The 26467-nt window shown below is 32.9% G+C and overlaps 2 protein-coding genes across 6 annotated transcripts in view; one reads left to right on the forward strand and one right to left on the reverse strand.

The window, feature by feature from the left end:
- Window positions 1–15385, reverse strand: part of LOC105321818 (triple functional domain protein) — a 77688-nt gene extending 62303 nt beyond the window's left edge. For 2 of the 5 annotated variants that reach the window (XM_066075053.1, XM_066075056.1), the window contains exons 1-11: window positions 15200–15384; window positions 14111–14185; window positions 13650–13764; window positions 13307–13397; window positions 13040–13141; window positions 12559–12672; window positions 11381–11606; window positions 9628–9803; window positions 4448–4570; window positions 3524–3715; window positions 576–707 (exon numbers count right to left, since the gene is read on the reverse strand). In XM_066075053.1, the coding sequence (XP_065931125.1) occupies window positions 576–707; window positions 3524–3715; window positions 4448–4570; window positions 9628–9803; window positions 11381–11606; window positions 12559–12672; window positions 13040–13141; window positions 13307–13397; window positions 13650–13764; window positions 14111–14185; window positions 15200–15266 (1413 nt within the window). In that variant the 5' untranslated portion in view covers window positions 15267–15384. Of the gene's footprint in view, window positions 1–575; window positions 708–987; window positions 1110–3523; window positions 3716–4447; window positions 4571–9627; window positions 9804–10771; window positions 10789–11380; window positions 11607–12558; window positions 12673–13039; window positions 13142–13306; window positions 13398–13649; window positions 13765–14110; window positions 14186–15199 lie in introns of those variants that run through there. The other 3 variants (XM_066075052.1, XM_066075054.1, XM_066075055.1) reach the window with 3 other exon arrangements.
- Window positions 15386–15390: 5 nt separating this feature from the next.
- LOC105321817 (U6 snRNA-associated Sm-like protein LSm5) lies at window positions 15391–25873 on the forward strand. The gene is made up of 5 exons (XM_011420269.4): window positions 15391–15539; window positions 16978–17073; window positions 17542–17569; window positions 17755–17827; window positions 25709–25873. The coding sequence occupies exons 1-5, from the start codon at window positions 15497–15499 to the stop codon at window positions 25739–25741; spliced, it is 273 nt and encodes a 90-aa protein (XP_011418571.1). The 5' UTR covers window positions 15391–15496; the 3' UTR covers window positions 25742–25873.
- The last annotated feature ends 594 nt before the right edge of the window (window positions 25874–26467 follow it).

Raw genomic sequence — 26467 nt, forward strand, 5'->3', positions numbered from 1 at the left:
TGACAGAAGAAAAGATGAAATAGAGTTGACAAAGTGTTGGATGAGATATAGTTGATAGAGTGATAGAGTGTTAGATGAGATAGAGGTCAAAGAGAGCAAGATGAGATAAGTTAAATGAGTGCTATTTGAGATATAGTTGACAGATGATAAAACAGAGTTAACAAAGAGCTTGATGAGACAGAGTTGACAGAAGAAGAGATAGAGATGAAAGAGTGCTATTAAATGAGATAATTTGACAATGCTAGGTGAGATAGAGTTGACTGTGCTAGATGAAATAGAGTTTACAGAGAGCTAGACGAAATAAGTTGACAGAGTGCTAAATGAGATAGAGTTATCAGAGAGCTATATGAGACAGAGTTGAGAGCTAGATGAGATAGAGTTAACAGAGAGCTATATGAGAGATAGAGTTGACTGTGCTAGATGAGATAGAGTTGACAGAGAGCTATATGAGACAGAGTTGAGAGCTAGATGAGGTAGAGTTGACAGAGAGCTATATGAGATAGAGTTGAGAGCTAGATGAGATAGAGTTGACAGAGAGCTATGAGATAGGGTGTGTAGAGGTAAGGGACACTCACATCGGTGTAGCACTGTGAGATGACTTCAGTCAGGTTCTGGTGCTGCTGTAGAGCCATCTCCAGGTCCTCTATCTCCACAGGGATGTGGTCATCTTCACAGGCTTGTCTCCAGCCAGCCACCTGGGCAAGGTACTGTAAGTAAAACTACTTGATTAGAAGCAAGTTCAAAGGTTGAATATTGTATGAACAAAACAACTACCTGAGGTACATACTTCAGGTTCAAACCTCATAAAAAATTTACTATACATGGAAAAAAGTGAATTGCCTAAATCGGTTTTCATTTATTACAAGATCATGAAAATCCAAAATTAGAGGAAACAATTACTACACTTTTCTTTTCTAAGAATGAAAAAGTTTACTACATATTACATTTGTCAGTGCGAATGAGTGGGTGTCTATACTAAAATCAAACCTTTCCTAGAAATCAGTCTAGCCTTTCAATGGATCAATGGATAGCACGATTTACACATTCACTTCTGAAAGGTTACGTAAGGACGTTTGTTTGAATTTTGTTCCTAGCTTGATACAAGTTGCTTCAGTACCTTACACTATGTGGTATTAACCACTTGGTGATTTCCTGAATACTGCCGTTTATAAATTTTTTCATACTTGTATTTACATTTTGCGTAACATAAGCTTTTTGGGGAATTGAAACACTTCAGAGTGAGTTTCAAAAGTAAACGTACTCTGCACTTTGCGGTCAACAATTACCTCCTGAAAGAATTTTCCCAAGTATGCACTTGTCTTATATGGATTGTATAGCCAAATCAATTATCAGACATCACATTTAGCTTATTTTGAATTTTTTTTTTTATTTTACTGAATGAGATATCCAGCATGTATGTGTAATACTGTTTAGAGTAATAGCGTAATACAGACTGCATTTTTGTGTGCTTTTCTATTTATTTTTTTGGAGGGGGGGGGTGTCTGGGCAGCACCATGTAAAGGTCTATAAACTAATTTCAATGACCAACTTTGAAACAACAAAAAGGATGAATCACTTAAGGACATTTACAAACTGTGACAAAATAGATGTTAAAAATGGACATATTTTTTTTAATTGTAGGAATTGCCAATGTCTTATTTACAACTTTATGTAATTACATTTACAAAGAATGAAGTCGTTTTTCATAGGTAGGGGTCATTACATTTTCTTAAATCCCCTTAGGATGAGGATGCCCACTTTTTTAAAAGACTTAATACCGGTACATAGTCAGTGCATGTTTGTCTATTGCTCTCCTTTTAATGGTAGTTGTATATTTATATATATATAAGCTTATGTCAAAAGGAGATTATAGACAAACATGCCCACATGGTTACATAAAAACAGACAAAAAAGTGTTTTATAATGATGTCGCTTTCTCTGTTGTAAACAGTATACTTTGACCTGTTGAATATTATAATTCACCATGTGATTTCTAAGCCCAGGTAACTTGGTGAATTCAAGAGTCCTGTCAGGTGTTGTGTAAGGTAGCACGCATTCTGCTAGGCAGTATTATTTGTCTGCTAGACAGTATTATTTGTCAATACCTATTTCAATTCATTCCAATCGAGTGATGGTTTCTTCATTTCTCTGAGATACATGTATCTTTAAGAGATTATTAGTTCTGTGCATTACTGATCAATTTACTTGATAGTTCTTTTCGAATACGTAAGATTTTAATAACATCAGCTACTGGTTTATGATCATCAATTGCTTCTTGTACTGACCAATATTATATGTTATATATTATTTTTTGAAAGAGAGAGAGAGAGAGAGAGAGAGAGAGAGAGAGAGAGAGAGAGAGAGAGAGATTATAGTACCAATATTTTCATTTTAGACAACTCATTACAATATTAGATCAACTCTCAATGCATATTTATGATTCTTATCTTCAATCAAGGGCAGACAAATCTAAATTCAAGATATTTGCAGAGCAGGAAGGATAAGAAAACAATGAATTATTTTATTGCAACACAGTTTAAAACCATTATCTAACAATAAATTTCTATTGGAAATGGTCCAAATTCATTAAACATATGACTTGAAGTAAAATTGAGCAAGAAATAAACATAACAATAGTGACCAAAAAAGGACCCAAAATGCGGCATTTAGTGCAGTAATCCTTTGTTTTTTTTTATTTATTGAAAGATTTGACACTAAGGTTATCCTTTCTCCAGCCAAATTAATATTAAAGTGTTGTTATTACTGATATCTTAAAGATGGTGTTTGTTTTTCAGGCTTTTCCAATAAAATAATAATTACAACCAAAAGAAATATTACTAGGGTGTTTATTTTAAACTATTTATTGCTTTTTTGCCAAACTCAGTCTTAGTTATGAAAAATATTGGAAAAGTGGAGCTTTGGGTAAAAGAACTACATGTACTAGGAATATAATGTAGAAATGCCCCAAAATTTTCTATTTAAATAAATTGCATGTATGGTATAATTTTTTTTTCTTTTCAAAGTTAGGATTAAGTATTTCGTATAAACCTGATTTTGATTTCTTCATTTCTTGTAAGATAAATTTAGCTAGAGATTCATGGAAAACAATAAGTTTTTGGTACTCCTTAATTGTTATTCATGTTAAAATATGAGGAAAACCTTGAAGAAATTGTGTGAAATTTTATCAAAATCATTTTTTGATGGTGTAGCAAAAGACTTTCACTTAATAAGTGTTCATTTGTATATAATTACAAAAAAGATGTATGGAGAGGTACCGGTAGGAGGTTTGAATTCAACACCTTTACCATAAAGATTTAATCAGATGTTCCATGTTCGTTTACCACTCAGCCAAAATCATTACCATTGTAATGGACATTTTATTTCATTTGATTCTCTGCACTAATACATGTAAGCTGGAAACAAATTCTTAGTAATTTTTGATAACTTTTGATCCTATGTCTCTTAAAGTTTTATAGGCTACTAGTACTTTGAAGCTATTTTGTATGATGAAGAAGGACCTCACCTGTTCGGCTTTTTTGTAGAAGTTTACTGACATGTTCAACACCACACTACGATCCTCCACCGCTGCTGCTAAGCTTTTCCACTCCCTCTCTAACTGACCCGCCTGCATGCGGATTGTGTTTGATGCATAATGTCCGGCATCACACAAGCGCTGGGCCATTCCCAGGATTCTCTTGATGTTTACATAAACATTCTGAAATATATGTACCGGAAGTTTCAATATCCAAACTATTGTTCATCATTTCCTCATTCATGGAGCAGTTTTAGAATCTGCACACGAATGTTTTAAGTGTTAATTTAGAAATAGGGTCATTTAATTTCTCAGCCTGCAACTTCAATTACGTTCGAAAAATACTCCTCTTCATTTAGTGAATGGAAATCTTAAAGACATCAATGGTTTAGTTCTTCCTTGTTTTTCTAGGAAAACAAACTGAAGAGCTTCAAGTATTCTCATTAAATTGAGGATATTTTTTACTCTTTCAATTTACTTCCTTATTGTCAAATCATATTAATAAATGACATTCATAAATTTATGCTAAACATCCACCATTTAAACAACATGCAAGTTAAAAAAAGATCACAGTTTCACAAAATGTGTCTGTGACCTATTTTAACCCAAAATCCCATATCCTCGATCAACAGAGAGAGACAGGTAAAACACAAGACATCTTTCCAAACATTCTACGCGTTTTATTTCTATTGAATTCAATATAGCTGATTGGGATCTTTTAGAAAAGAACTGATTTTTTCATCAATAGGACTTTGATAATAATTAATGAAATTAATAAAATAATAAATGAGTATCAGTAAGTCATAGGTAACAAATAATTCTACCTCCATCCCAATTGGAATGTCAAATACCTAGCTACATAGTACATCTGTAACACACCATTTTGTGATGTCATGGTGGGTAACAAATACATACCACAGCACTATTGGCAAACTGGGTGTGTTCACTGTTCAGTTCTACGGCCATCTGGTGGGAGTTTCCAATCTCAGTGTAATTGACCAAGAATAAATCTCTGTTGTTGGCAATCCAGTCAAACATCTACAGAAGTTAAAATTCAAATGAAGTTACTGAATTCTTTTTGAAACACACCATTTAATTGGTTTTAAAACTGTCATCACCATAGGATTTGCATCAAAAGTGTATTAAAAGTATTAAAGTATATCTGCTTAATATATCTGGCATTATATTAAATTTTCATACAACTTAATATTTTGTATCAATATTGTACAACTTTTGGGTTGAAAAAAATTCAAAAAATTTATTTTATTTTATTTTCATACACTGTGTTGAAACCGTCAATATTTTGAGGTTAATAAAAAGTTACCGTAACTACATGTTTAAACTAATGTTATACATGTATAACTTAATAACCACTCAAAGGAATATAAAGATTTCAGTGAATGGTTTACTGCTTAATCAGAGTGATATTACTTCTTTCAATGTAGTGTATAAATATTTGTTTTCCTTTGGACTGAAATGTCACAGTTCCATCGGTTTAAACATGACATGTGACTGCCAGATATATCTCTGTCTGTTAAGTGAGAATCGGTATTCAGCAATATGGCTGGTGCTTCACCTAGTCATCACGACATTTGGATAATATTTAATACAGAAAACGAGTTCTGTGAGTTTTTAAACATAGGTAATCATAGATTACTAAGCTCACCGAGACGGAGCATCACTCTTATGAGACATCACCTTCATAAGACCACCTTTATCATTTTATATGAAAATCATACTTTATGATCTTGGATATTCATGGATTCTGTTTTGACAAAATATCGTATATCATCTGATAATTTTTTTTATGATAATCATATGTTAATATGTTAATCAATACAATGATATAAAATTAAATATTGCATCATGTCATATTTCTAATATAATATATATCATATAATAAATAAAATACCGTAATAAACAATAATGAGATTTGATATTGTAACGTATGATATGACATTGTATTGTGTTATACCTTATTGTATTTGATCACATAATACAATATCATAAAATATAATACAATATAGTATCATATTACAATATCATATTACATAATACATCATAACACTGAAACATGATATTATATTGTATAATATAGAATGATATTGTATTGAATGACACTGAAACATATTTGATACATTATATGATATTATATCATATAATACAATATAATTTGATTCCAACATTGTATCTTATCAAATGATACAATATTATGTGATATGGTAAAATATAATAAAATACATTATTATATTATACATATTGCATCATATGACACAATAAAATATATTACAATTATATCATATAATACAATTTCATTTATATAATATATCATATAAACCAATATCATATCATACATTATCATATGATACAATATTATATAATATAACAATATCATATAATACAATTTCATGTGATATAATTCTATATTACTGAAACCAATATCATATTATACAATATTGTATGATACAATATTATAGAATATACAATAGTGTATCATAGGATACAATATAATATTTTGCAATATCTTATGTAATTGTATCATGTGATAAAATAATAAATTAAAAATACAATATAATATTATACAATATTGTATCATAATATACAATACTATACATAACAATATCATGATACATAATCATATCATAAAATATCAAAAAAATTGATACAATATCATATCGTATTGTATAACTTTTTATAATATAACATATGATATCATATTGTATCATATCAAACAATATTGTTTCAAATCATACAATACTTTATCATAGGAATCATGTTATATCATTTATCAACAAACACATCTATCTATTGAGCTGGTTTGAGTGAGGTAGGAGATTTCTTTAGCATCCTTGATAATGGAGATCAAGCTCTGCTTCTGAAGCAACCTCTGCATTTAATTTATAATAAAGTTAAATCAACTATGCAAGCTATCATCTATAAAACATGTGACCTGATCCAAAAAACTAAACCTCATCCAGCATCCGAAAACTATGGCTCAGATTCAGCATTCAAGCCTGTCAGGTGCATTTGTATCATAAGACGCATCATCCATGCAATTTTGGTGAAGTTTGGACCAGAAATAACTAAGATATCATCATCAGAGGGCACTAGCAATTAAAACCTTAACTTCCTCCAGCATCCGCAACCTATGGCTCAGATTCAGCATCCATGCCTGTCAGGTGCATCTGTATCATAAGACACACCATCCATTCAAGTTTGGTGAAGTTAGGACCAGTAATAACTAAGATTTATTTTTTAGCATCCTTGATAATGGAGATCAAGCTCTGCATCTGAAGCTACCTCTGCGATTCATTCATATTACAGTTAAATCAACTATGCAAGTTTGAAATAGTACTATCATCTATTAAACATGTGACCTGTTCCTAAAAACTTAACTTTATCCAGCATCCGAAACCAGACTATGCATTCAAGCCTGTCAGGTGCATCAGTATCATAAGACACACCATCCATGGAAGTCTGGTGAAGTAAGGACAAGAAATAACTAAGATATCATCATCAGAGGGCACCTGTTTCAAAAACTTTATCTAACCAGCTCTTAAAACCTTAACCTCCTCCAGCATCCGAAACCTATTGCTCAGATTCAGCATTCAAGCTTGTCAGGTGCATCAGTATCATAAGACGCACCATCCATACAAGTTTGGTGAAGTTAGGACCAGTAGTAACTAAGATATAATCATCAGAGGGCACCTGCAACAAAAACTTAACCAGCTCTAAAAACCTTAACCTCTTCCAGCATCCGAAACCTATTGCTCAGATTCAGCATTCAAGCTTGTCAGGTGCATCAGTATCATAAGACGCACCATCCATACAAGTTTGGTGAAGTTAGGACCAGTAGTAACTAAGATTAATCATCAGAGGGCACCTGCAACAAAAACTTTAACCAGCTCTAAAAACCTTAACCTCTTCCAGCATCCGAAACCTATTGCTCAGATTCAGCATTCAAGCTTGTCAGGTGCATCAGTATCATAACACGCATCATCCATACAAGTTTGGTGAAGTTAGGACCAGTAGTAACTTAGATATTGCTATCAATGGGCACCCGCAACAAAAACTTTAACCTGCTCCAAAAACCTTAACCTCCTCCAGCATCCGAAACCTATAGCTCAGATTCAGCACTCAAGCCTGTCTGGTGCATCAGTATCATAAGGCACACCATCCATGCAAGTTTGGTGAAGTACAGACCAGCAGTAACTAAGATACTGCTATCAAAGGGCACCTGCAACAAAAACTTTAACCTGGTCCAACAACCTTAACCTCCTCCAGCATCTGAAATTTAGGACCCAGATTCAGCATCCAAGTCTTTCAAGTCCATAAGTAGGTCCAGATGCATCATCCATGCAAGTTTGGTGAAGATAGGACAAGTAATAGCTTAGATACAGGACCTGCAACAAAAACTTTAACCAGGTCCGGACGCGACGCCGACGCCGACGCCGACGCCACCGCCGACGCCGAGGGTATAGCATAAGCTCTCCTTGACTTCGTCTCGGTGAGCTAAAAAAAAACATTTGGAGTAGTTGCCCTTTAAAGTAACTTTTAAATAAGAGTAGTTGCCCTTTGAATTGATGTCACATTGGTGCATATGGAGCAGAATAAAATGGCAGCATTGAGATTTGCTCAAACTTTTGCAGATCGAGGAAAGAAAGAAAACGTTGAAAATTGAATAACAACAATACACTGTAAGTAAACAAGGGTGTAATCGATTGGTCGAAACTTACATCGACCTAAGAAAAAGCACGTAATGATCATGATGATATCAGACTCAAATTCCCATAGAAGACGATTTGGTTATTTCTTTTAGCTAACGTACTAACATACATTAACAATAATTTAGCGAATTTGACTTACTTCTTATAATGAATTTATCAATTTGTTAAAAGCAGAATGTAAATATAAACAATAAAATGATTTCTTTAATGATTCATGAGGGTAATGAAGGAAGCGACCATTGCAGAAAAAAAATTACATAACCCGCTAACGCATTTTATTGTTTAAATATTTCTGTAGTCAGTCAGTAACAAATCTATTGTACGTAAGCATAAACAATTCAAGAACACTTTTTAAACCACATACAAATGGTGTCCAAACATGTGTACTGGCATCTACTGAAAAATCTTAGCTAGATACCGCATATAATTATAAAATCTTTTTAAAGAACCAAACTTTCAAGTCTTCAACATTGCAGTATACATCATTTTTTTCCTACTCGTTATTTAAACAACTTGCATTGATTGGCTGAAAATAATCTGGCAGACAAACCAGGAATAAATGGCACTTAAATCCTTATTTTTAACAAATCAACAAAGGAACTATGCATGTGTTTTCAAGATACAGTTTTGAAAATCTAAACCAGGAAAAACATTGAGGCCAACTAGCTCAATTATCAGATGTTTAGCATTCAATTTGTTGTACATGTATATGTAATATCATGTGAAGGATGGGCATGCTAAGGACTTATTCATATTGTTTAAGATCACTGTTGATATAAAACTCTTTAATTTTTTTTCGAAGTACATGTAAAAAATGTATGTACAGGAAAATTATTCTGATTGTTATATTTGTTACTTTGCATTTTGACAAGAATATTGGATAGAAATAAACATGACCAAATATGTCGACAAGACAAAATTTTAGCTCTGCAATGCAATCAAGTTGGGCAAGGAATTATTTGTCAAAAATCAGCTTACTGCTATATGTCTCGATTCTTATGTAATAGATAATATCAAAGAAAAGAGAATTTAACAAAAAAATTTAAGCAATTTCAAGGTCAATGCGATGTAACTCTACAGAAATAACAAATATGAAAAACTCAAACTTGGTGAATTTTTGGTCATCAGTATAATACTGTGTGTAAAAGTTCTTGGGTCATAGTTAGCTTGGTACCCAGTGTAAACAATATTAAATAAACCATGTTGTGAAAATTCTTTCTTTCAGCCCCTTGGACCGCTTGTTAAATTTTACCTCATAAAAATTTCTGGTAGTAGCATTATACAATTAAACACATTTTACATGCATAGAAAGTCAGGAGCAATATTTTATAAATGTAATATGTTTCAAATACAAGCTACGGGTAATACCTTCTCTACATCTTCCTCAAATATCCTCTGCTGTAGGCACTGCTCGAGGCGTAGACGTTTGACCTGCCACAGCTGGTTCAGGTGTTGTTTGGTGCCGTGCATCCTGTCCAGGAGCTGCGAGATCTGGGGCACGGAGCTCTGGAAATCAGCTGTTCCGGAGATCACAAACCTCCGACCTTCAACAGACACAGGACCCTATTAGTTTTCTGATACTTATACCTAATACAGGTGGGTGGATATTGAAATGAATTACTGACATGAAATCATTGGTAAAAATTTATTTAATATAATGACTGTGTTATACAGTATGTGCACTGTTTAAAAGACCTGATACCTTTAATGAGGGTCATAGAATGATACACAGTTTACAGGCCAACATTGAACATGTTAGAGATGTTCAAAATACACATAAGCACTCTAGTCTTCATGGATATTATATTTACTTTCATTAAACATCAGAGACATTCAAAGTAAAATTACTTAGAATTTGAAAGAATTGTAATAAATTACATCTAATAAGTACAATTTTGATGACAATGTATCTCTGTGAGACTGCCAGAAAAATATTGACTATAAAGCATTTAGCACTGCTTTTCTACGAAGTATCATGGAAAGCATTATAGTATTATTTCTTTCCTTTCAAAATAAATATGTACTGTAAAACAGGCATGTACTGAGGCAAGGAATCTAAGACATCACGTTAAATATAAGTGGTACTTCATTGCTTACATTATTTTTATTTGAGAATAAATATTTGGTCATTCTTCTTCATTATCTAAGCTTGGAATAAATACTCAATATCAAACATGCTTTATCCATAGAATGGATGTTACTTAGCACTAGCATCATATAAAGCATCTTGATTAAAATAATAAGTAAAGTTTTATTTGGTTCAAAAAAGTTGTACCAGTATTTCTTGAAAAGTAGCTCATACCCTTGTTTATGATGAAGAAGACAGGAAATACAATAGTACATTATTAAACAGGCTTGCAAAGACTGAAATATGCCAATTGATATTAACCATCCAATGAAAGGTTATAAAAGATGAAGCATTTAGGCATAACCTATAGGATATATGTTTAAATAAAGAAACAAAGTAAAGTATCAGGGAACCAAGGAATAAATTCATTAAATGAATAAATACCATAGCAGCTTACATCTCTAAAAAATTCACACAATTTCAATGTCAATTGCTGAAAATGTTCAAAGAATGCTTTAGATATAGACATCACTTTCATTACTATAGGTTTGTTTTGCTTGCATGGCTTTATGGTCCATTATAATGCACATGTCCCAACTTAAAAATGGTATCTTTTTCTACAAATAAATGTATAACTAAACCTGTTGCTATGTTCCTCTGAATTCAACTAATGCAAAACAGAAATATAGTGCATTAAAAAATCCATCAGAAATCTATTAGTTCTAATGCATAATGATCTTCCCTATATTCCAAAAAACTTCATTAGTTTTCCACATTGTTGGCCCAAGTCCCAATACATGTACTAAAATGTACCCCGGTAGTGTTAGAGATCTGCAATGTGCTTTTGGTATTAAAAAAAGTTGATACTAATGTTACTATGGTTTTATCTTCTCATGGGAGATGATGATTTGATGATGAAGAGTAAGTCTTTCAATGCAACTAAATTTTCCTACAGAATTTCTTGTGCAAATGTAAAACACTCGAACAGAATCACTTTTTTCCGTGCATATCAAAGCAGGACGTTATGTATCCATCCACCCCATGATGACCTACCATGCTGCTGTCCCTCCCCCGTGATTTCCTGTAAGATTCTGTGTCCCTCCATTGCCAGCTGTTCCACAGGGGCCATCTGGACCCGCCTCTTCAGGTGGTTGTGTTCCTCCAGGCGGTACTGGGCACCACTCAGGTCCTCAGGAAGCTCAGGATTGGTCAGAATCTCACCAAGGTCATCCAACTTGTCTAGCAGGTCTAGAGCCTTCCATATGAATTCTTCAAGCATCTAAATATGCAAAAATATGGACCTTCAGAACATGATGATCGCTATACTTTCTCTCTTCTCCTCTTATCCCATGGAAATCAATTCATTTTTTAATTAGTAATAATTATAGTTTAAAATGTCTATTCATCCCTTATAACAAAATTGATTTAAAAAAAGCATACATGTTGCATGAAACGATATTACTTAAACAGAATTGTTGTGGCTCAAAATCTTCGTGTTTTTAAACCCTATAAGGCATCAATTTTGGTATATCATGCATTTTCAAATTCTGCAGTTGCATATTTCTATAACAAAAATCAATTTGGTAAAATACAGCAGAAAATTAAACAACTGCATAAATACCCATTGTAAGTAAATGAGGCATCATTAAGTTACATACACTAACTTTAAACCAGAAATTATTATATATACTGTTCCTATTCTATGAAACTTCAATACCTCGGGTACTGATGGTGTTGGTAAGAGTAACTGTACTGAATAACTTAACCTGGGGCTAAATAAAATAAATATTGAAGGTTTTTCTCAAATACACTGGAGTTGAAGCTCAAGATCTCTTTTGTCCTTTAATAAGCCATTAAGGTGATGATTACATGAATGTGATATGGTTCATTGAAACTTAAATAGATCAGGACTGATAATCAGAATAAATCATTCATCAGTTAGAATTCTCCACCCATGACCACTTAGATTAGTCTCATGTCAATGCACATGTCACATATATGTAATGTTATCTTCATGTTAGTTTAAAATACCTGTAATTCAAATCTTAGGAGAGATACTGTAAACAAAATCACTTATTCACGTTATAATTTATCAACCAAGTAAAGACATTTAGTAAGATTTTCATTCATAAACAACACACTACAGAAATCATTTTCACTACAACAAATTAAACATGGTGTGTGTTGTAAACCGATGAGCAATTTCTGAGTATGCAGGTTAAAAGACTAACCAATCTTAACTGTATCCACTGTTCATGGTTGTACTCTAAGCTCCCTTCAAACTCTCGAGTCAGTTGTGAACAGTCGATGAACTTTGATAAACCATCAACTGAGATCATACATGTCTACAAAGAAATCATTTGATCTATAGTGTAAATAAACATTTCCATATCTGTTGTTGAGAATACATGTATCTACATTTTGATATCTACATCATGCATCACATCATGTAATGTCAAAACTTGACCCATCATAATGCTGGATCCATTTTTTCATGTCAAAATTAATATGTATCTGAACATCATTAAGTTTTGAAAATAAATTGGTAAAAACTGTAAAATAAACGATCAACAATTCAAGATTCTCTAAAGCTTCAATTTCAGGACAATGTGAGTTTATACATAGTTTTGTTTTATGTACATTTTTGGTTTTTTTAAGCTGTAATAATTTCTTTGAATTATGTAATTGTTCTATCTTTATTCTACAACTCACTTCAAAATTATATTTGGCACTTCCAAGACTAGTTCTCTTCTTCTCCCAAAACTTCTCTGGTTTGATTATATAAGCAATGTTTATACTGTCAGGAAAACAGTCCTGTGGAGAAACAAACGTACAATCAAATTTTATATATAGGGCATTTAATTCATTAAGTGACAAGACATTTGTTTCTCACCATTGCTGGAAATAGTGAAGCAACATTTAATTTTCATATTTTCTCATCGAGTTTTAAATGAGCTGTCAAAAAATGAGTCCTGATACCTGCAGTACTTTTAATATAGGTTTGACGATCTGCCATGTTGATCCTCTCATGTCAATGATCATGGTAAACCCCCTTTCTCGAACCTCATTGCTACAAAAAAAATAAATCAAAATCACAAACTCAGAATATGTAATATGTCATTCAATCATTACTTTTTTTCGAAATATAAGTTAACTGTCAGATGAATGCTATATAATAAATGCATTATATTGAATTTTAATACATACAACAATTTTGTTCAAATTTTTTATCAAATATAATCATATTTTTTCTCAGTTTTGTTTTAAAAGAGAGAAAAATGTTTTTGTAGTTTATACAAAGATCTATGTTAAGGTATTTTACCTAGGTACACTAGCCAAATAGGTCATGAGGCGTCTCAAATCATCTGCATCAAGTTTTTCTGGGTGGGTGAGGGAGGGAAATGTCAAAATAGCCCCTCCTCGCCTATCTCTCCCCCCTGGAAAATTTCATAACACAAATTATTTAATAGAGGTTTAATATTCTATAATGCTAAGACCTTTATTCTGTAGGAATGTGATCCCTTGAAGATTTTTTACAAACTAAAGAATTTACAGATATATGCTGGTCTTATGTATTTAGTTATAATGAGAGTCTTAAAATCATGCCTATCCAGGCTATACGTAATAAGGCTGTCATTTTAAACAGACATAGAATCTAATACACATAGGTTACATCAACATTAGAAAAATATAGATCAAGACAACAAGAAGCTTATCTTGAATTAGGAAATTCAAAATCAAAGCAACTAATCTGTGAAAGCTTTAGAATTTGAATATTAATACCTGAAAGATAAGCCACCCGTTCCCGTAGAATAGGAACGATGTCTGCTGCCTTTAACCCATCTGTTCTTTTTCCGCCTGTACAAAACAATAATTGCATAACATTATGTGTCACTTTAGTTATGTTTGCACTCAGGCACTCTCTTGAAACGTTTTTTCAAAGCATTTGCAAAAACATCTGCAGTTAATCATCTATCATACATATAATAAACATTTTGAGATCATTTGTGAATACGAAGTTGTAAACAAGAAAATTGGGTCTTTATTTTAATCAAAGATGGTCAAGTACAGATTAGTATATGAACCCATAGTTTCATTAAATTAAAATTGATATGCATGTTTGCATTACTCTCAACAAAAGAAAGCATGTCATTGACAAAATTTCAGAGTAAAAATGTATAAATAGAAATAGAAAAGTCAAAACACTACCAACTCCTGAACATACTTAATGAAGAAGTCATATCTTATTATATTCTAAACTATATATAGCAAATTTGGTGTCTATTTTCACTTTAAGGGTAAAATTTGTAACTGCAAATTCATATAATCAGCATTGTGAAATATCCCAAGAGGTTTTTGCTAATGTAACAACCTAATTTGTTATCAACACAGCCTCTTAAGAAAGTCTATAAAACCTTGAACATCTGCATAGCCATAATTACAACATCATTTGTGCATCAAAATGTGTGCATCAAAATTCCTAACATGAAACAAAATAAAGCAGGATCTTGTCCTGTTTTAAAAAAAAAAAAATCAAATATGAACACTGATATTAAAACTACAAATAGAAGTTTTGGCAAATCCCCCCTGATAAGAAATACGGAGGAAGTGGGGATGATTCATAAGAGATAAGTTGCAGACCTATTTTCCACTGACGTTTTGATGTTGGAAGATCAACAACACTATTCTAGTATTCCACTGTTTTCAATGAATGTTCATAAAACCATATCAAAATCAAACTACAAAAACGATTAGGCTCACAAAGAAATGATAAACCCGACATCATAAAATGATGCTGGAGCTGATACACCAATATACAAATTCAGCATCACGATGCCACAAAAATGGCCTCAAAGACCAACAGAGAGGTACCTGGTCGATAAAAAAATTCAACATCTCGGTCATTTAAGCTCTCATTTTGCTGCTCCTTCGAATTCATCTCCTAACTCCTTTAGAAGAACGAGAAATCATGATGTAGATCCTCGCATCATTGTTTATTCCTGACATCTTTTGTCGGCCATGAATTCGTAATCATCGTACACCTTCGTTCAATATCGGAACTGTTCGCGAAATGTCGTCACCGGAAGTAATATATATTCGGAACTTTATTTTCGGAACTCCTCATACTTTATCATTTGAATCTCACGTGTGAATACAAATTGACAAAATATGACAACAACATTTTCAAACCCATCCCAGCTCTTGCCTTTAGGTTTGTGTGACATTTTATTGCTTGCAAGACATTAAGGAAGTCATATGCTTTTCTGTGGTTTACAATGTACTTTTCTGAGCTATGTGTTTTCACTTACTGGAGTGAATAAATTGATGCATGTATACAACTATGTAATGGACAATCATAAGTCTGAAAATATCAATATTTTAAATATACCTACCAGATACCACAGCTCAATAAAATGTACTAAGGCCTATACATAGTTAACTTTGGGTTTTAATTTATCATCATATTGCTTATTGCTAAAATTAAGATGGTACTGTATGCATGGTATATGTGACACTTAATTAAGAAATCTGTAATAGTGTGTATTAGGTATATAATAAAATCTCAGTACTGCACTAGCTAGTGGGTTAACCCTTAATCTCAGTCAATTGAGCGTTGGTTTTTAAACTGAAGGGTTCCGAGTTCGAGTCTAGTTGTGATAATTCCTCCTCTTCTATTACATTGGCGCCCAACAAAATAACCAATGTGAAGTTTTTTAGAGAGTCTCGTGTGAGATTTTTAAGGGATAGAAATCTCAAAAGAAAAGGTAGAAGAGTATGATAGTGTGTATTATTTATATAATAAAGGCTCAGTACTGCCACGCCCCTACTAGCACTAGCTAGTGGGTTAACCCTTATGCTCAGTCGGTAGAGCGTTGGTTTTTAAACTGAAGGATCCTGAGTTCCAGCCTAGTTGTGGTCATTCCTCCTCTTCTATTACAAATCAAATTATTCAAAATATCATCAAAATGTACAGTATTTGACCATAAAATGCATTTTAAAAATTCATGCATAGATAAAAATGTATAAGCCCCCATAGCTGATGCTTAACTTTTTGGATCATGATGTTAATAAACTTTAAAAATGGAGAAAAAATGTATTAATGTACAGTAAAATTTTAATGTTTATTTTTTAAAAAAGAGCATCACATGAAAGAGGTGTCCCATATGACCCTTTATCACAGGCACTTGTTTCATTCATAAAAGTTTAGCCCATAGTATAGTATTGGGTGAACATTTAATTCATCACAGAAAGTCAAACAATTATTGTCTTAATTTGCTCTTTAATCTTAATACTAATTAATGTACAAGAATATGCACTTGGATGTGTTGCACCATTATGTAGTAAAACCATTCATTCACATCTTTTTGTGTAAATTAAGTGTTCATGTTTTGCTTAAAATAAGTAAAAATTAACTGCAGGGTTGAAATACTTGTAATATACTTTATCATATAATGATTGTTCAATCTCTTTCCCTCTTGCCTATGGTGCTACAACTAAAGGTGGAAGAAAGTGAATGACATACAGTTCATTTAAATCTTGTCAGCTTTGTTTAGCACTTTACAAAGACATAAATTCGGGTGTCCAAATCAGTTAAGAGCATAAAAATATCACATTTAATTGTGTAATGGAGTAAATTTTGTTTTTTACAGAGTTGGTGGATAAATGTATTGGATCTCGCATTCACATCATTATGAAAAATGACAAAGAAATTGTAGGAGTGTTGCTGGGTTTTGATGACTATGTCAGTATCCTTTCATACTTGTTTGAGTTCACAATCATAATTTCAGTTAAATGTAATTAAAATCCAAGGTTTTGGATCCTCTACTCGAACACCAAGTAATGGTAGCAAAACCAAACTTTTAAATTTTGATAAAAAGCTTTTCAGTTACACACATGGATTAGATTTTAGTGCAGGTCAATTTGTCAATAAAAACACAGAGATTTCAATTTTTTTTCTCCATATTTTAATAGTATCAATATTAATGTTCATTGAAAAGGGGACTGATGGTTGGCCCTGGGCCATAAAATATCCCAAATTTTGAATAATTCTCAATCCTCAAAAATTAATGTCCATGAATGATTATAAACCTGGCTGTACACAAGTACAATTAATTCCTTTTCATTAAAGAATCTAGAACATGTATAGTCATTTAAAAAGGAAGTTAAAACATATATATATGCTAAGAATTTTTTGACCTTTAACTTTTTGCAAGATATGGTGTTGGAAGATGTCACAGAATTGTAAGTAAACATTACATGTATTACTAAACTGAAAGTTTCATTTACCACAACTGCTTAAAATCTAAACAGTTGCTTATTTTTATCCAAATTTTGCTCTGTATGATTTACCTTATTGCTAATTTGCGTACCTTTTGTTATGTAGCTATATATTAATAGCAATGTTTTATCCATTGTATTAATGATAGTGAAAGCACACCAGAAGGAAGAAGAGTGACAAAACTGGATCAAATTTTGTTGAATGGAAACAATATCACTATGGTAAGTCTTCACTGTTTTACCCAAACTAAATGATAAGTTTGAACGTGTTCAAAGTGGGGGGAAATGTCCCAAAAATCCATCGCAGTGCACAATAAAAAGTTTATTACATGGTTGATATCCACAACATTTTTGATGCAAATATGTATGGAAAAGTTTTAATGATAGGACCATTGTCCACAAAGAACTATATATGATATGAGTTAAATTTGGCCCCCATAATTCGCCATTTTTATACCCGCACTTTCTAAAGAAAGTTCGGGTATATTGTTGTTACCCTGTTCCGTCCGTCCGTCCGTCCGTCCGTCCGTCTGTCCGTCCATCCGTCCGTCCGTCTGTCACGTTTTACTTTCTCAAACTGCTCTTACATCTTATAAACCAGCAAACTGAACTCTTGGAGTTTGATTTGGGGTAACATGTTGTTTTGTAAAAAAGTTTCAAAAATTCTCTGTTAGTCCTGGGGGTCAAATAATTGGTAAAAAATGACGTTTTTACACAAAAAACCTTCTTCCTCGAACTCCTCCTACATTTTCAAAAGTAGACAAATCATCTTTTGGAATATGTTTTAGGGTATCCTATAGATGCGCAATAAGGTTTTGGAATTTTCAATTTTGTCCTGGGGGTCATTTAATGGCTAAAAAATGACGTTTTTTTTACAAAAAAACTGGTTTAAAAAACGTCATTTTTTTTAAGCAGTAGCCAAATGATCTTCTAGAATATGATTGGGGGTGTCATATTGAGGCATGATCAGGTTCCAGAATTTTTTTTTTAATTAAGGGGATCAGTGGGCAACAAAAAATGACGTTTTTTGGCAAAAAAAATATGGTTCCCAGAACTCCTCTTACAACTTTTGGAGTAGCTACATCATCTCTTGGGATATAATTGGGGCTGTCCTATAGATGTGCAATAAGGTTTTAAAAATTTAAATTTCATCCTGGGAGTCAAATAGTAGCAGAAAATTGACGTTTATCACTAAAAAATCAAACATTAATCCAAGAGCTCCTCTTATGATTTAATGGATAGACAATCATATCTTGGGATATGATAGGGACTGTTCTATAGATGTGCAGTAAGGTTTTCAAAATTTAAATTTCATCCAGGGAGTCAAAATGTAGCAGAAAATTGACGTTTATCACTTAAAAAAAAACATAGATCCTAGCTAGCTAGAACTCCTTTTATGATTTAATGGATAGACACATCATATCTTGGGATATGAAAGGAACTGTTCCATAGATGTGCATTACGGTTTTGAAAAATTAAATTTAACCCTGAGGCCCATTACCTACCGGTACATACCTTTTGATGCCCTTTAAGGATCAAGAATATATATGGTTAAGGGGTGGGGATCTCAACCGTTTTCGAGATATTCGTGCACTTCCTGTTCAAGGGGGGTCATGACAACCCCCGGGGCCCATGACCTACATACCGTTTGATGCCCCTTGACACAAGGTACAAGAATATATATGGTTTAAGGGTGGGGATCTCAACTGTTTTGAAGATATTAAGGGACTTGCTGTTTGAGGGCGTCAGGACCACCCACAGGGCCCATGACCTACATAACATTTGATGCCCCTTGACATCAGAAACATGAATATATATGGTTTAGGGGTCATGATTATAACAGTTTCTGAGATATATGGTAATTTCAAATTCCTGGGGGGTGGGGATGACCCCAGGGGTCAGATCTAATAAACCCTATATATTGCCAGTAACAGCCAATATATGATTATGAAAACCCTATATTATTATCTTTGTCCGTTTTCAAGTTACCATTTACAATAGAGTCTATGATTCTTTCTACAAGATTCAATGTTAGACCCCACACCCTTTTGACACCCCCCCCCCTCCCCCGAAAAGTGGTTGTCTAACCCAAAATGAGAAAAATCAAACCAGGGTGCACAACTAGATTTGCAGGCCTATCATATCCTAGAGTTTTGTACAATTATGTTCAGCCATCTCTGAGAAACAAGTTCAGAGCGGGAAAGAAGAAAAAGAAGATGAAGAATATATACATGTATTAAGAACCGTACAAAAACAATAAGTCTCCAAACTTCATTCAGGAGACTTAATAATTAATAAAGATTAAATAGAGATAGGATCATCAAACATCAATAATTTAAAGATAATTGACAATTTCTGATTCGAAGGGGGTCAGGATGACCCCTTAGGGTCATGACTTACATGCCATAATGATCTGATGCGCCTGCATGACCTAAGGAGGAATAATATCTTTGGATTAAGGTGGGGATCTCAATGGTTTTTATGATATTTGATAATTTCAGGAAGAGCACTTGGGATCATGACCTACATACCATCTTAAATGCCTTGAACAAAGAAACAATAATATAATATATTTTGTACATGATATATGATTCAATTTAAGAACCCAGATATAGATCAATCATCTGTTTTGTAATACTTCCTATGTATATATACATGTACATGTATTAGTTTGTGTTTTGTTCTATACTATTCATGTTCATGACTGTAGTATGGCTTAGTCTTATTTTAAATTACATTAAAAAATTGTCAAATATATGACTTGGAACCCCCACTCCCAAACAAACTCAAATATAAACTGTTCTCTCTCTCTCCCCCCCCCCCCCCTTCCTTGTCGAATAATCTATTAAAATCAAAATATAATTTGGGTGTCTAAAAACTTTTATAAACTGGTAAAAAATGTTATTCTTAAAAAAAATTACATTACACCTTGCATAATTGACAAATGATCTATTGAGATACGATCAGAGGTCATATTTCTACCTTGGGATCAATAAGTAGTATTCATTGACAAGTTAAAATTAATTAATAACAATAAATGATTCAAATTATAAATGTTTATACTCCACATTCATCCCCCCCCCAATCTAACCTGCTTATAAAGATTCAGTCTTCTTAATACATTCTTACATGTGTACAGTAGCAAATTTTAAATCATTTCTTGATTGCTTTTTCTCTCGTGATTCACATTAACATTTTGGAAATTGCTTAATTCAATTTTTAAGATTTATAAACAAAATGTTATATGCATCACTGCCATGTGTATTCACCTATTTGGGGCAATTGTAAAGTCTCCTAAACAAAGCAGTGACATCATTAGGCTAGGAATTACCCACATGGATCAAACACTACTTAACATATGAATAAGATAAAATACATTATTATTTCTAGTTCTAAAATGTCAGGGTGTCTCCAAGGGGGCATGTATATACTTACATCAAAATTGAATTTTCGGTGTTCTAGACGATCTTTTATCATACAGACGATACAGTATCATTGAGATGGAAGAAAAAAACTGTAGGACTGACGACATTAAAAAATTAAAATACAGTAAACATTAAAATACCCGGTAATTTGTGAAACTAGTAATTTGTGAAACTAGTATTTTTAGCAATGCAATTTTGTTTACGTTTGCATTACAAAGCATGCAGTTGTTTATTCCAGCAGCTATATACATATGATCCGAATAGAGAGCTCTAGACGTTGCCTGGTTTGATTTTCCGATTATATATTGGGACTATAGTCTGTTGATCCCAAAATATTCATGCAGCACATTTGGACGATTTATAATGGAAAATGTTGACATCTTTTCTCCATTTAGAAGTCACTCAGAAGACCTTGCACAATTTTTCAACACCATCATCCGGTCTGTTAAAATGCAAAACCCCGTAGACTTCTTTATTTTTAGCCGTGTATTTATACCAGCTGATAAGCTAGAGAGGACGTTTTAAAGAAAGAATAATGAGAATGTTTAATGCTTCTAAAAGAGAATCGCTTGAACCCTGAGGTATATATAAATATACAGCAAAAAGTGAATCGAGGATATTTTGGGACAGAATATAGTGGTCAATGCATGTACTGATAATTTTGAGGAAATAAATATTCTTGAATAAATAATCTCATATTGCTAATCTTTCAAAAAAAATTAAAAAGGTACATAAAGTATATCGTTTTAGCATACTTAACAAATCTATGAGGTAAATAGCATTAGATAAGATTTTCCGTTTTCCTTCCGTTCCGTTTTCCGTTCCGCGTTTTAGCAACACCCATGTATGTATACACGTGAACCCATCTAATCGAAGAGCTGGGTAAAACTAGTACCCGCTAATGAGACATGCAAACCTGTGTTGTGTACGTAACTTCAGACAAAGATCAGTCATTTGTAACATGCATGTATTTTTATGACCTATTCTTCAAATCCACTTGCACTATTTTATTAGGTAAATAACAGCTTTAAGGTGGTGCAGGACACCTGCATATTGTGATGTACATGTATACTTCCTATTGAGATAAACAATAAAGTATGTTGACTATTGATTAAATATTTACCCCCCCCCCCCCCCCCCCCCCCAAATAATGTTACCTAACATTGAAGCGCAATGGGTTAGAGCGTTTACATGTCTGTAAGAGCATTGGGGACCAAGGTGTATTTTTGGTAATTTACGAATTTTCATGGGGAGGGGGGGGGGGGGGGGGGTCTGGACCCCTCACTCCCACCCCCTTCTCTAAATCTGTGCACACGATGATGTTCATGTAGGCACACAGAAGCAAATCTAAAACCGGCAACCGCCACGGGGAGGGGGCATAATTTAATTTTTAATTTTGTTTGTAATAATTATATAGACCATTATACTTCCTATGACATAAAATGTTAAGATTATTGATTAACTGAAAATTCACTGCAAACAGTTCTACCCCAAATTGCACATAAAGTGCTGCTCATGTCACGATGTGTATTATCATATGGGCAGGGATCTCATCCTTCAGTTATGAAAATTATAATTTTTAAATGTATTACCGGAGTTTGCATGTAGCCTTCATTTTTAATTAAACTGGTATAAAACTGTTATTTAGGGGCAAACACATGGTGCGGGTATTACTGTCTAATGACAGCATCTAGTTTAAAGTATTTTGGGTACAATAAAATGTTATGTTATTTTTTAGAAGATCTGATATATAAAATATATTTTTCACCTATTTATTTGATTTATTTGTTCTCACTCGCAGTATATGACGTCAGAAGAGACGCTATAATTCAAACAAAATCAGTCAAAAATTGACATTTTTCTTTTTTTTTTTACGAATGGGAAATATAGAGTGCATGCTTGAACAAGGAAAAAAAAATTTGTCACTTAATAGTCTTGGCTAGATATATCCCTAATTAGAATATTTTGTTTGTTCAAGCATGCTCTCTGTTTTCTGAAAGAAAAACTGCTTGAAAACAAGCTGTTTGTGCTAAAAATGCAAAAATGCGGGAAAAGGTTGTCTTTATGATGTCATATTTCTAAATTGTGGGCACTTGAATCAAAATGAACATTATGTAAAAACATCACATATATATCTGTACAAAGAAAACAAAGAATTACAGTAAAACGACGATGTTCATTTTAGGGGGCCATTTTCGGCCCATTTCATATATACATATTCTTAAAAATGTGAATTTTACACAAACCTAAAAAAGTATATGCTCATATAATGTAATGAAACCATTGTTTTATATTGTTACCCTTGGTAAGTAAGTACAAATTGTTAAATTCTGCAAATTGAATATCAACCTAGACAAAGTTTAGCCACTAGTATACCAATCATGATAGTAATCTATGGAAAGACATTCTGTTATAATAATATCAGGTATAACGACATTCACCCAAAATCTTAGAAGTATGAACAATGTCATTGTATGATGCAATGTTTCAATGGTAAAGATATGCTTGTAAGAAGATGTTAAAAGAATAATGGGATTTAAATTTTACTCGGTTAGCTTAGTAGATTAATCGAGTGCTTTAGTTGAGCGATAGTCAAGTACCGTACTTGTTGATTTATTTGAAACTGTGTGTCTTGTACAAATCAAATAATGCTACTGTCAAATACATCTTAAACTAAAAACATTTAAAAACTTAATATGATATTAAATATGCACTAAATGTATTTGATTTGAAATAAATTAAAAAGTATTTTATCTAATTGTCCATTAGCAAATGTCTTAGCGTTTTTCATGTGAGACTTGCAATTACTTGAACTCTATATATTATCATCCTTGGCAAATGTGACCTATTCCATGTGATGCCATTGTCCCATACCTAATCAACAAGGATTAATGAATATCAAAACAAATGCTTAAGATGATTATTGGTATGATTAAATTGTTGTTTACACAAATATCTAACCCAACAGATAACTAATTAGAAGAAATAGTTCGTTTCGATCATCAAGTATGTACCGGTATACCTAAGTACTTCTATTCAAAACAATAATTTGATATACAAAATCAAAAGAGACCAATTAATAACCATTCAAAAAAAAATACGCCAGGGACACATATGAAACAGGGTGTAATTTTCTCTTTATAACTAGTAAAAGACTAAGAAAGTTTTAGTTGATGATCGGTGTGACCGAGCACTAGTCGAGTGATTGGTGACATCCCTATTAGTTGATCAACAAATTTAAATATTTATTGATGTATTAAAATTGATAATAAAATATATTGTTTGAAAATATGTCTACAAATTTAGCTACTTCAAATCTGAGAAAATTGTTAAACTTAGGAAAATTGACACCCTTGCAAATTAATGAAATCACAGTTTACCTTTTAGCTCACCTGAGCTGTCTGTCATCGTTGTCGTTGTTGTAAACTTTTCACATTTTCATCTTCTCCAGAACCACTGGGCAGATTTCAACCAAATTTAGCACAAAGTATCACTGGGTCACCCGGTGAATGGGACTCAAATTTGTTCAAACAAAGGGCCTCTTTAAAGGGCAAATGATTTAGAATTATTGAAAATATGTTGGTATTTTTTTAAAATCTTCTTCTCAAAAACTATTAGGCCAGAAAAGCTGTAACTTGTTTGTAAGCATTCTTAGGTAGTGTAGATTCAAATTTGTTCAAATCATGGTTCCCTGGGGTAGGATGGGGTCAAAATGGGGGGATGAATTTTCACAGAAGAATGTATAGAGAAAATCTTCTTCTTAAAAACTATTTGGCCAAAAAAGCTTAAACTTGTGTGGAGGCATCCACAGGTAGTGTATATTCCAATTTGTTCAAATCATGGTCCCTGGGGGTAGGGCGGGGTCAAAATAGGGGGATCAAGTTTTACATAGGAATATATAGAGAAAATCTTAAAAACCTTCTTCTTAAAAACTATTAGGCCAGGAAAGCTCACATTTTAGTGGAGGCATCCTCAGGTAGTGTAAATTTAAATGTGTTCAAATCATGGTCCCCGGGGGTAGGGTGTGGCCACAATGGGGGGATGAATTTTTACTTGGGAATATACAGAGAAAATCTTTAAAAATCTTCTTCTTGAAAACTATTTGGCCAGAAAAGCTCAAACTTGTGTGGAGGCATTCTTTAATAGTGTAGATTCAAGTTTATTTAAATCATGGTCCCCAGGGGTAGGACGGGGTCACAATTGGGGGAGGGGGTGAATTTTTACATAGGAATATGTAGAGAAAATCTTTCAAAATTTTCTGGGAAAGTTTTCAGTCCAAAAAGCAGTAACTTTTGTGAAAGCTCTGGTTGTACAGATTAATGTTGATCAAACCATGATTCTCTAGAGAAAAGTGGGGCCACAAAGTGGGGAGGGGTATATAGGAATAAAGACAAATCTTCTTACAGGTACAACAACAAAAGGGGCATGGTATTTACCATAAAATATGTGGATAAAAATTGACAGAATTTTTAAATTTTTTGAGCAAGTTATGTGTACGTAGTTGTCAAGATATTTTGATTTTGATACTTGGTATACAGTGTTAAGGCTATTGTTGCTCAGGTGAGCAATGTGGCCCTTGGGCCTCATGTTATACAATATTTATTTATTGTACATGCACAGTATTTTGCATTTTTCAATCTATCAACTGATTACATGTGAGTTTTTCTATTTTTTGCAGTTGGTTCCTGGGGGTGAGGGTCCAGAAACTTAGGAAAGAAAGATCTCAGCATTTTATCAGGGGAGCGCCATCTTTCATGGAACATTTAAACATTTTTTTTTACACCCAATTCACTTTTGTCAACATCATGTTATACAAGATTGAAATAAATGTTGTTTAATTCAATTATTCACTTTATTAATTCAGCTAATTTAGAAAAAAAAATACATATATGATTTCTTTTGTTTGAGGGACGAATTAGACAGAAATCAATTTCTACTTGGTATAATAATGAATTATTTATCCGGAAATATAAGGTTTTCATTCGAATACCTGTTTGTGTCACCTGGTTCTTAAGAACCGGTTTATTAGCAAGGCTATATACAGAATTGCTCAGGTGTTAAATACCAGTTTAGGACGACACGTACAGCGGAAAGTTTAAATTTTCAGAATTGTTATATTAAAAAAAATAAATCATGTGATCCAACTTTATGCCATAATTATGTATGTGTACATTTAATATGCCAAATATTACATAGCTGCAGCGTGTCGTTGCTAATTCCACACAATCTGCTGTTATTTACTATAGTATCATAGTATTCAGCTTTCATTTGGAAAGTAATGAATGGATTTAAATGAGAAGTAGTGTATTTTTTTAGTTATGACCACAGGGGACATCGGGGTATCAAATGATCTTATGTTTGTCCAAAAACCAAAATTATTTTTTTGGCACTGTCCTTCCACATTAAGCAGATGTCCCAGTGATATTTTTTAATTGTC

This window comes from Magallana gigas, chromosome 2 (assembly GCF_963853765.1).
Source record: "Magallana gigas chromosome 2, xbMagGiga1.1, whole genome shotgun sequence".
Taxonomy (NCBI): domain Eukaryota; kingdom Metazoa; phylum Mollusca; class Bivalvia; order Ostreida; family Ostreidae; genus Magallana; species Magallana gigas.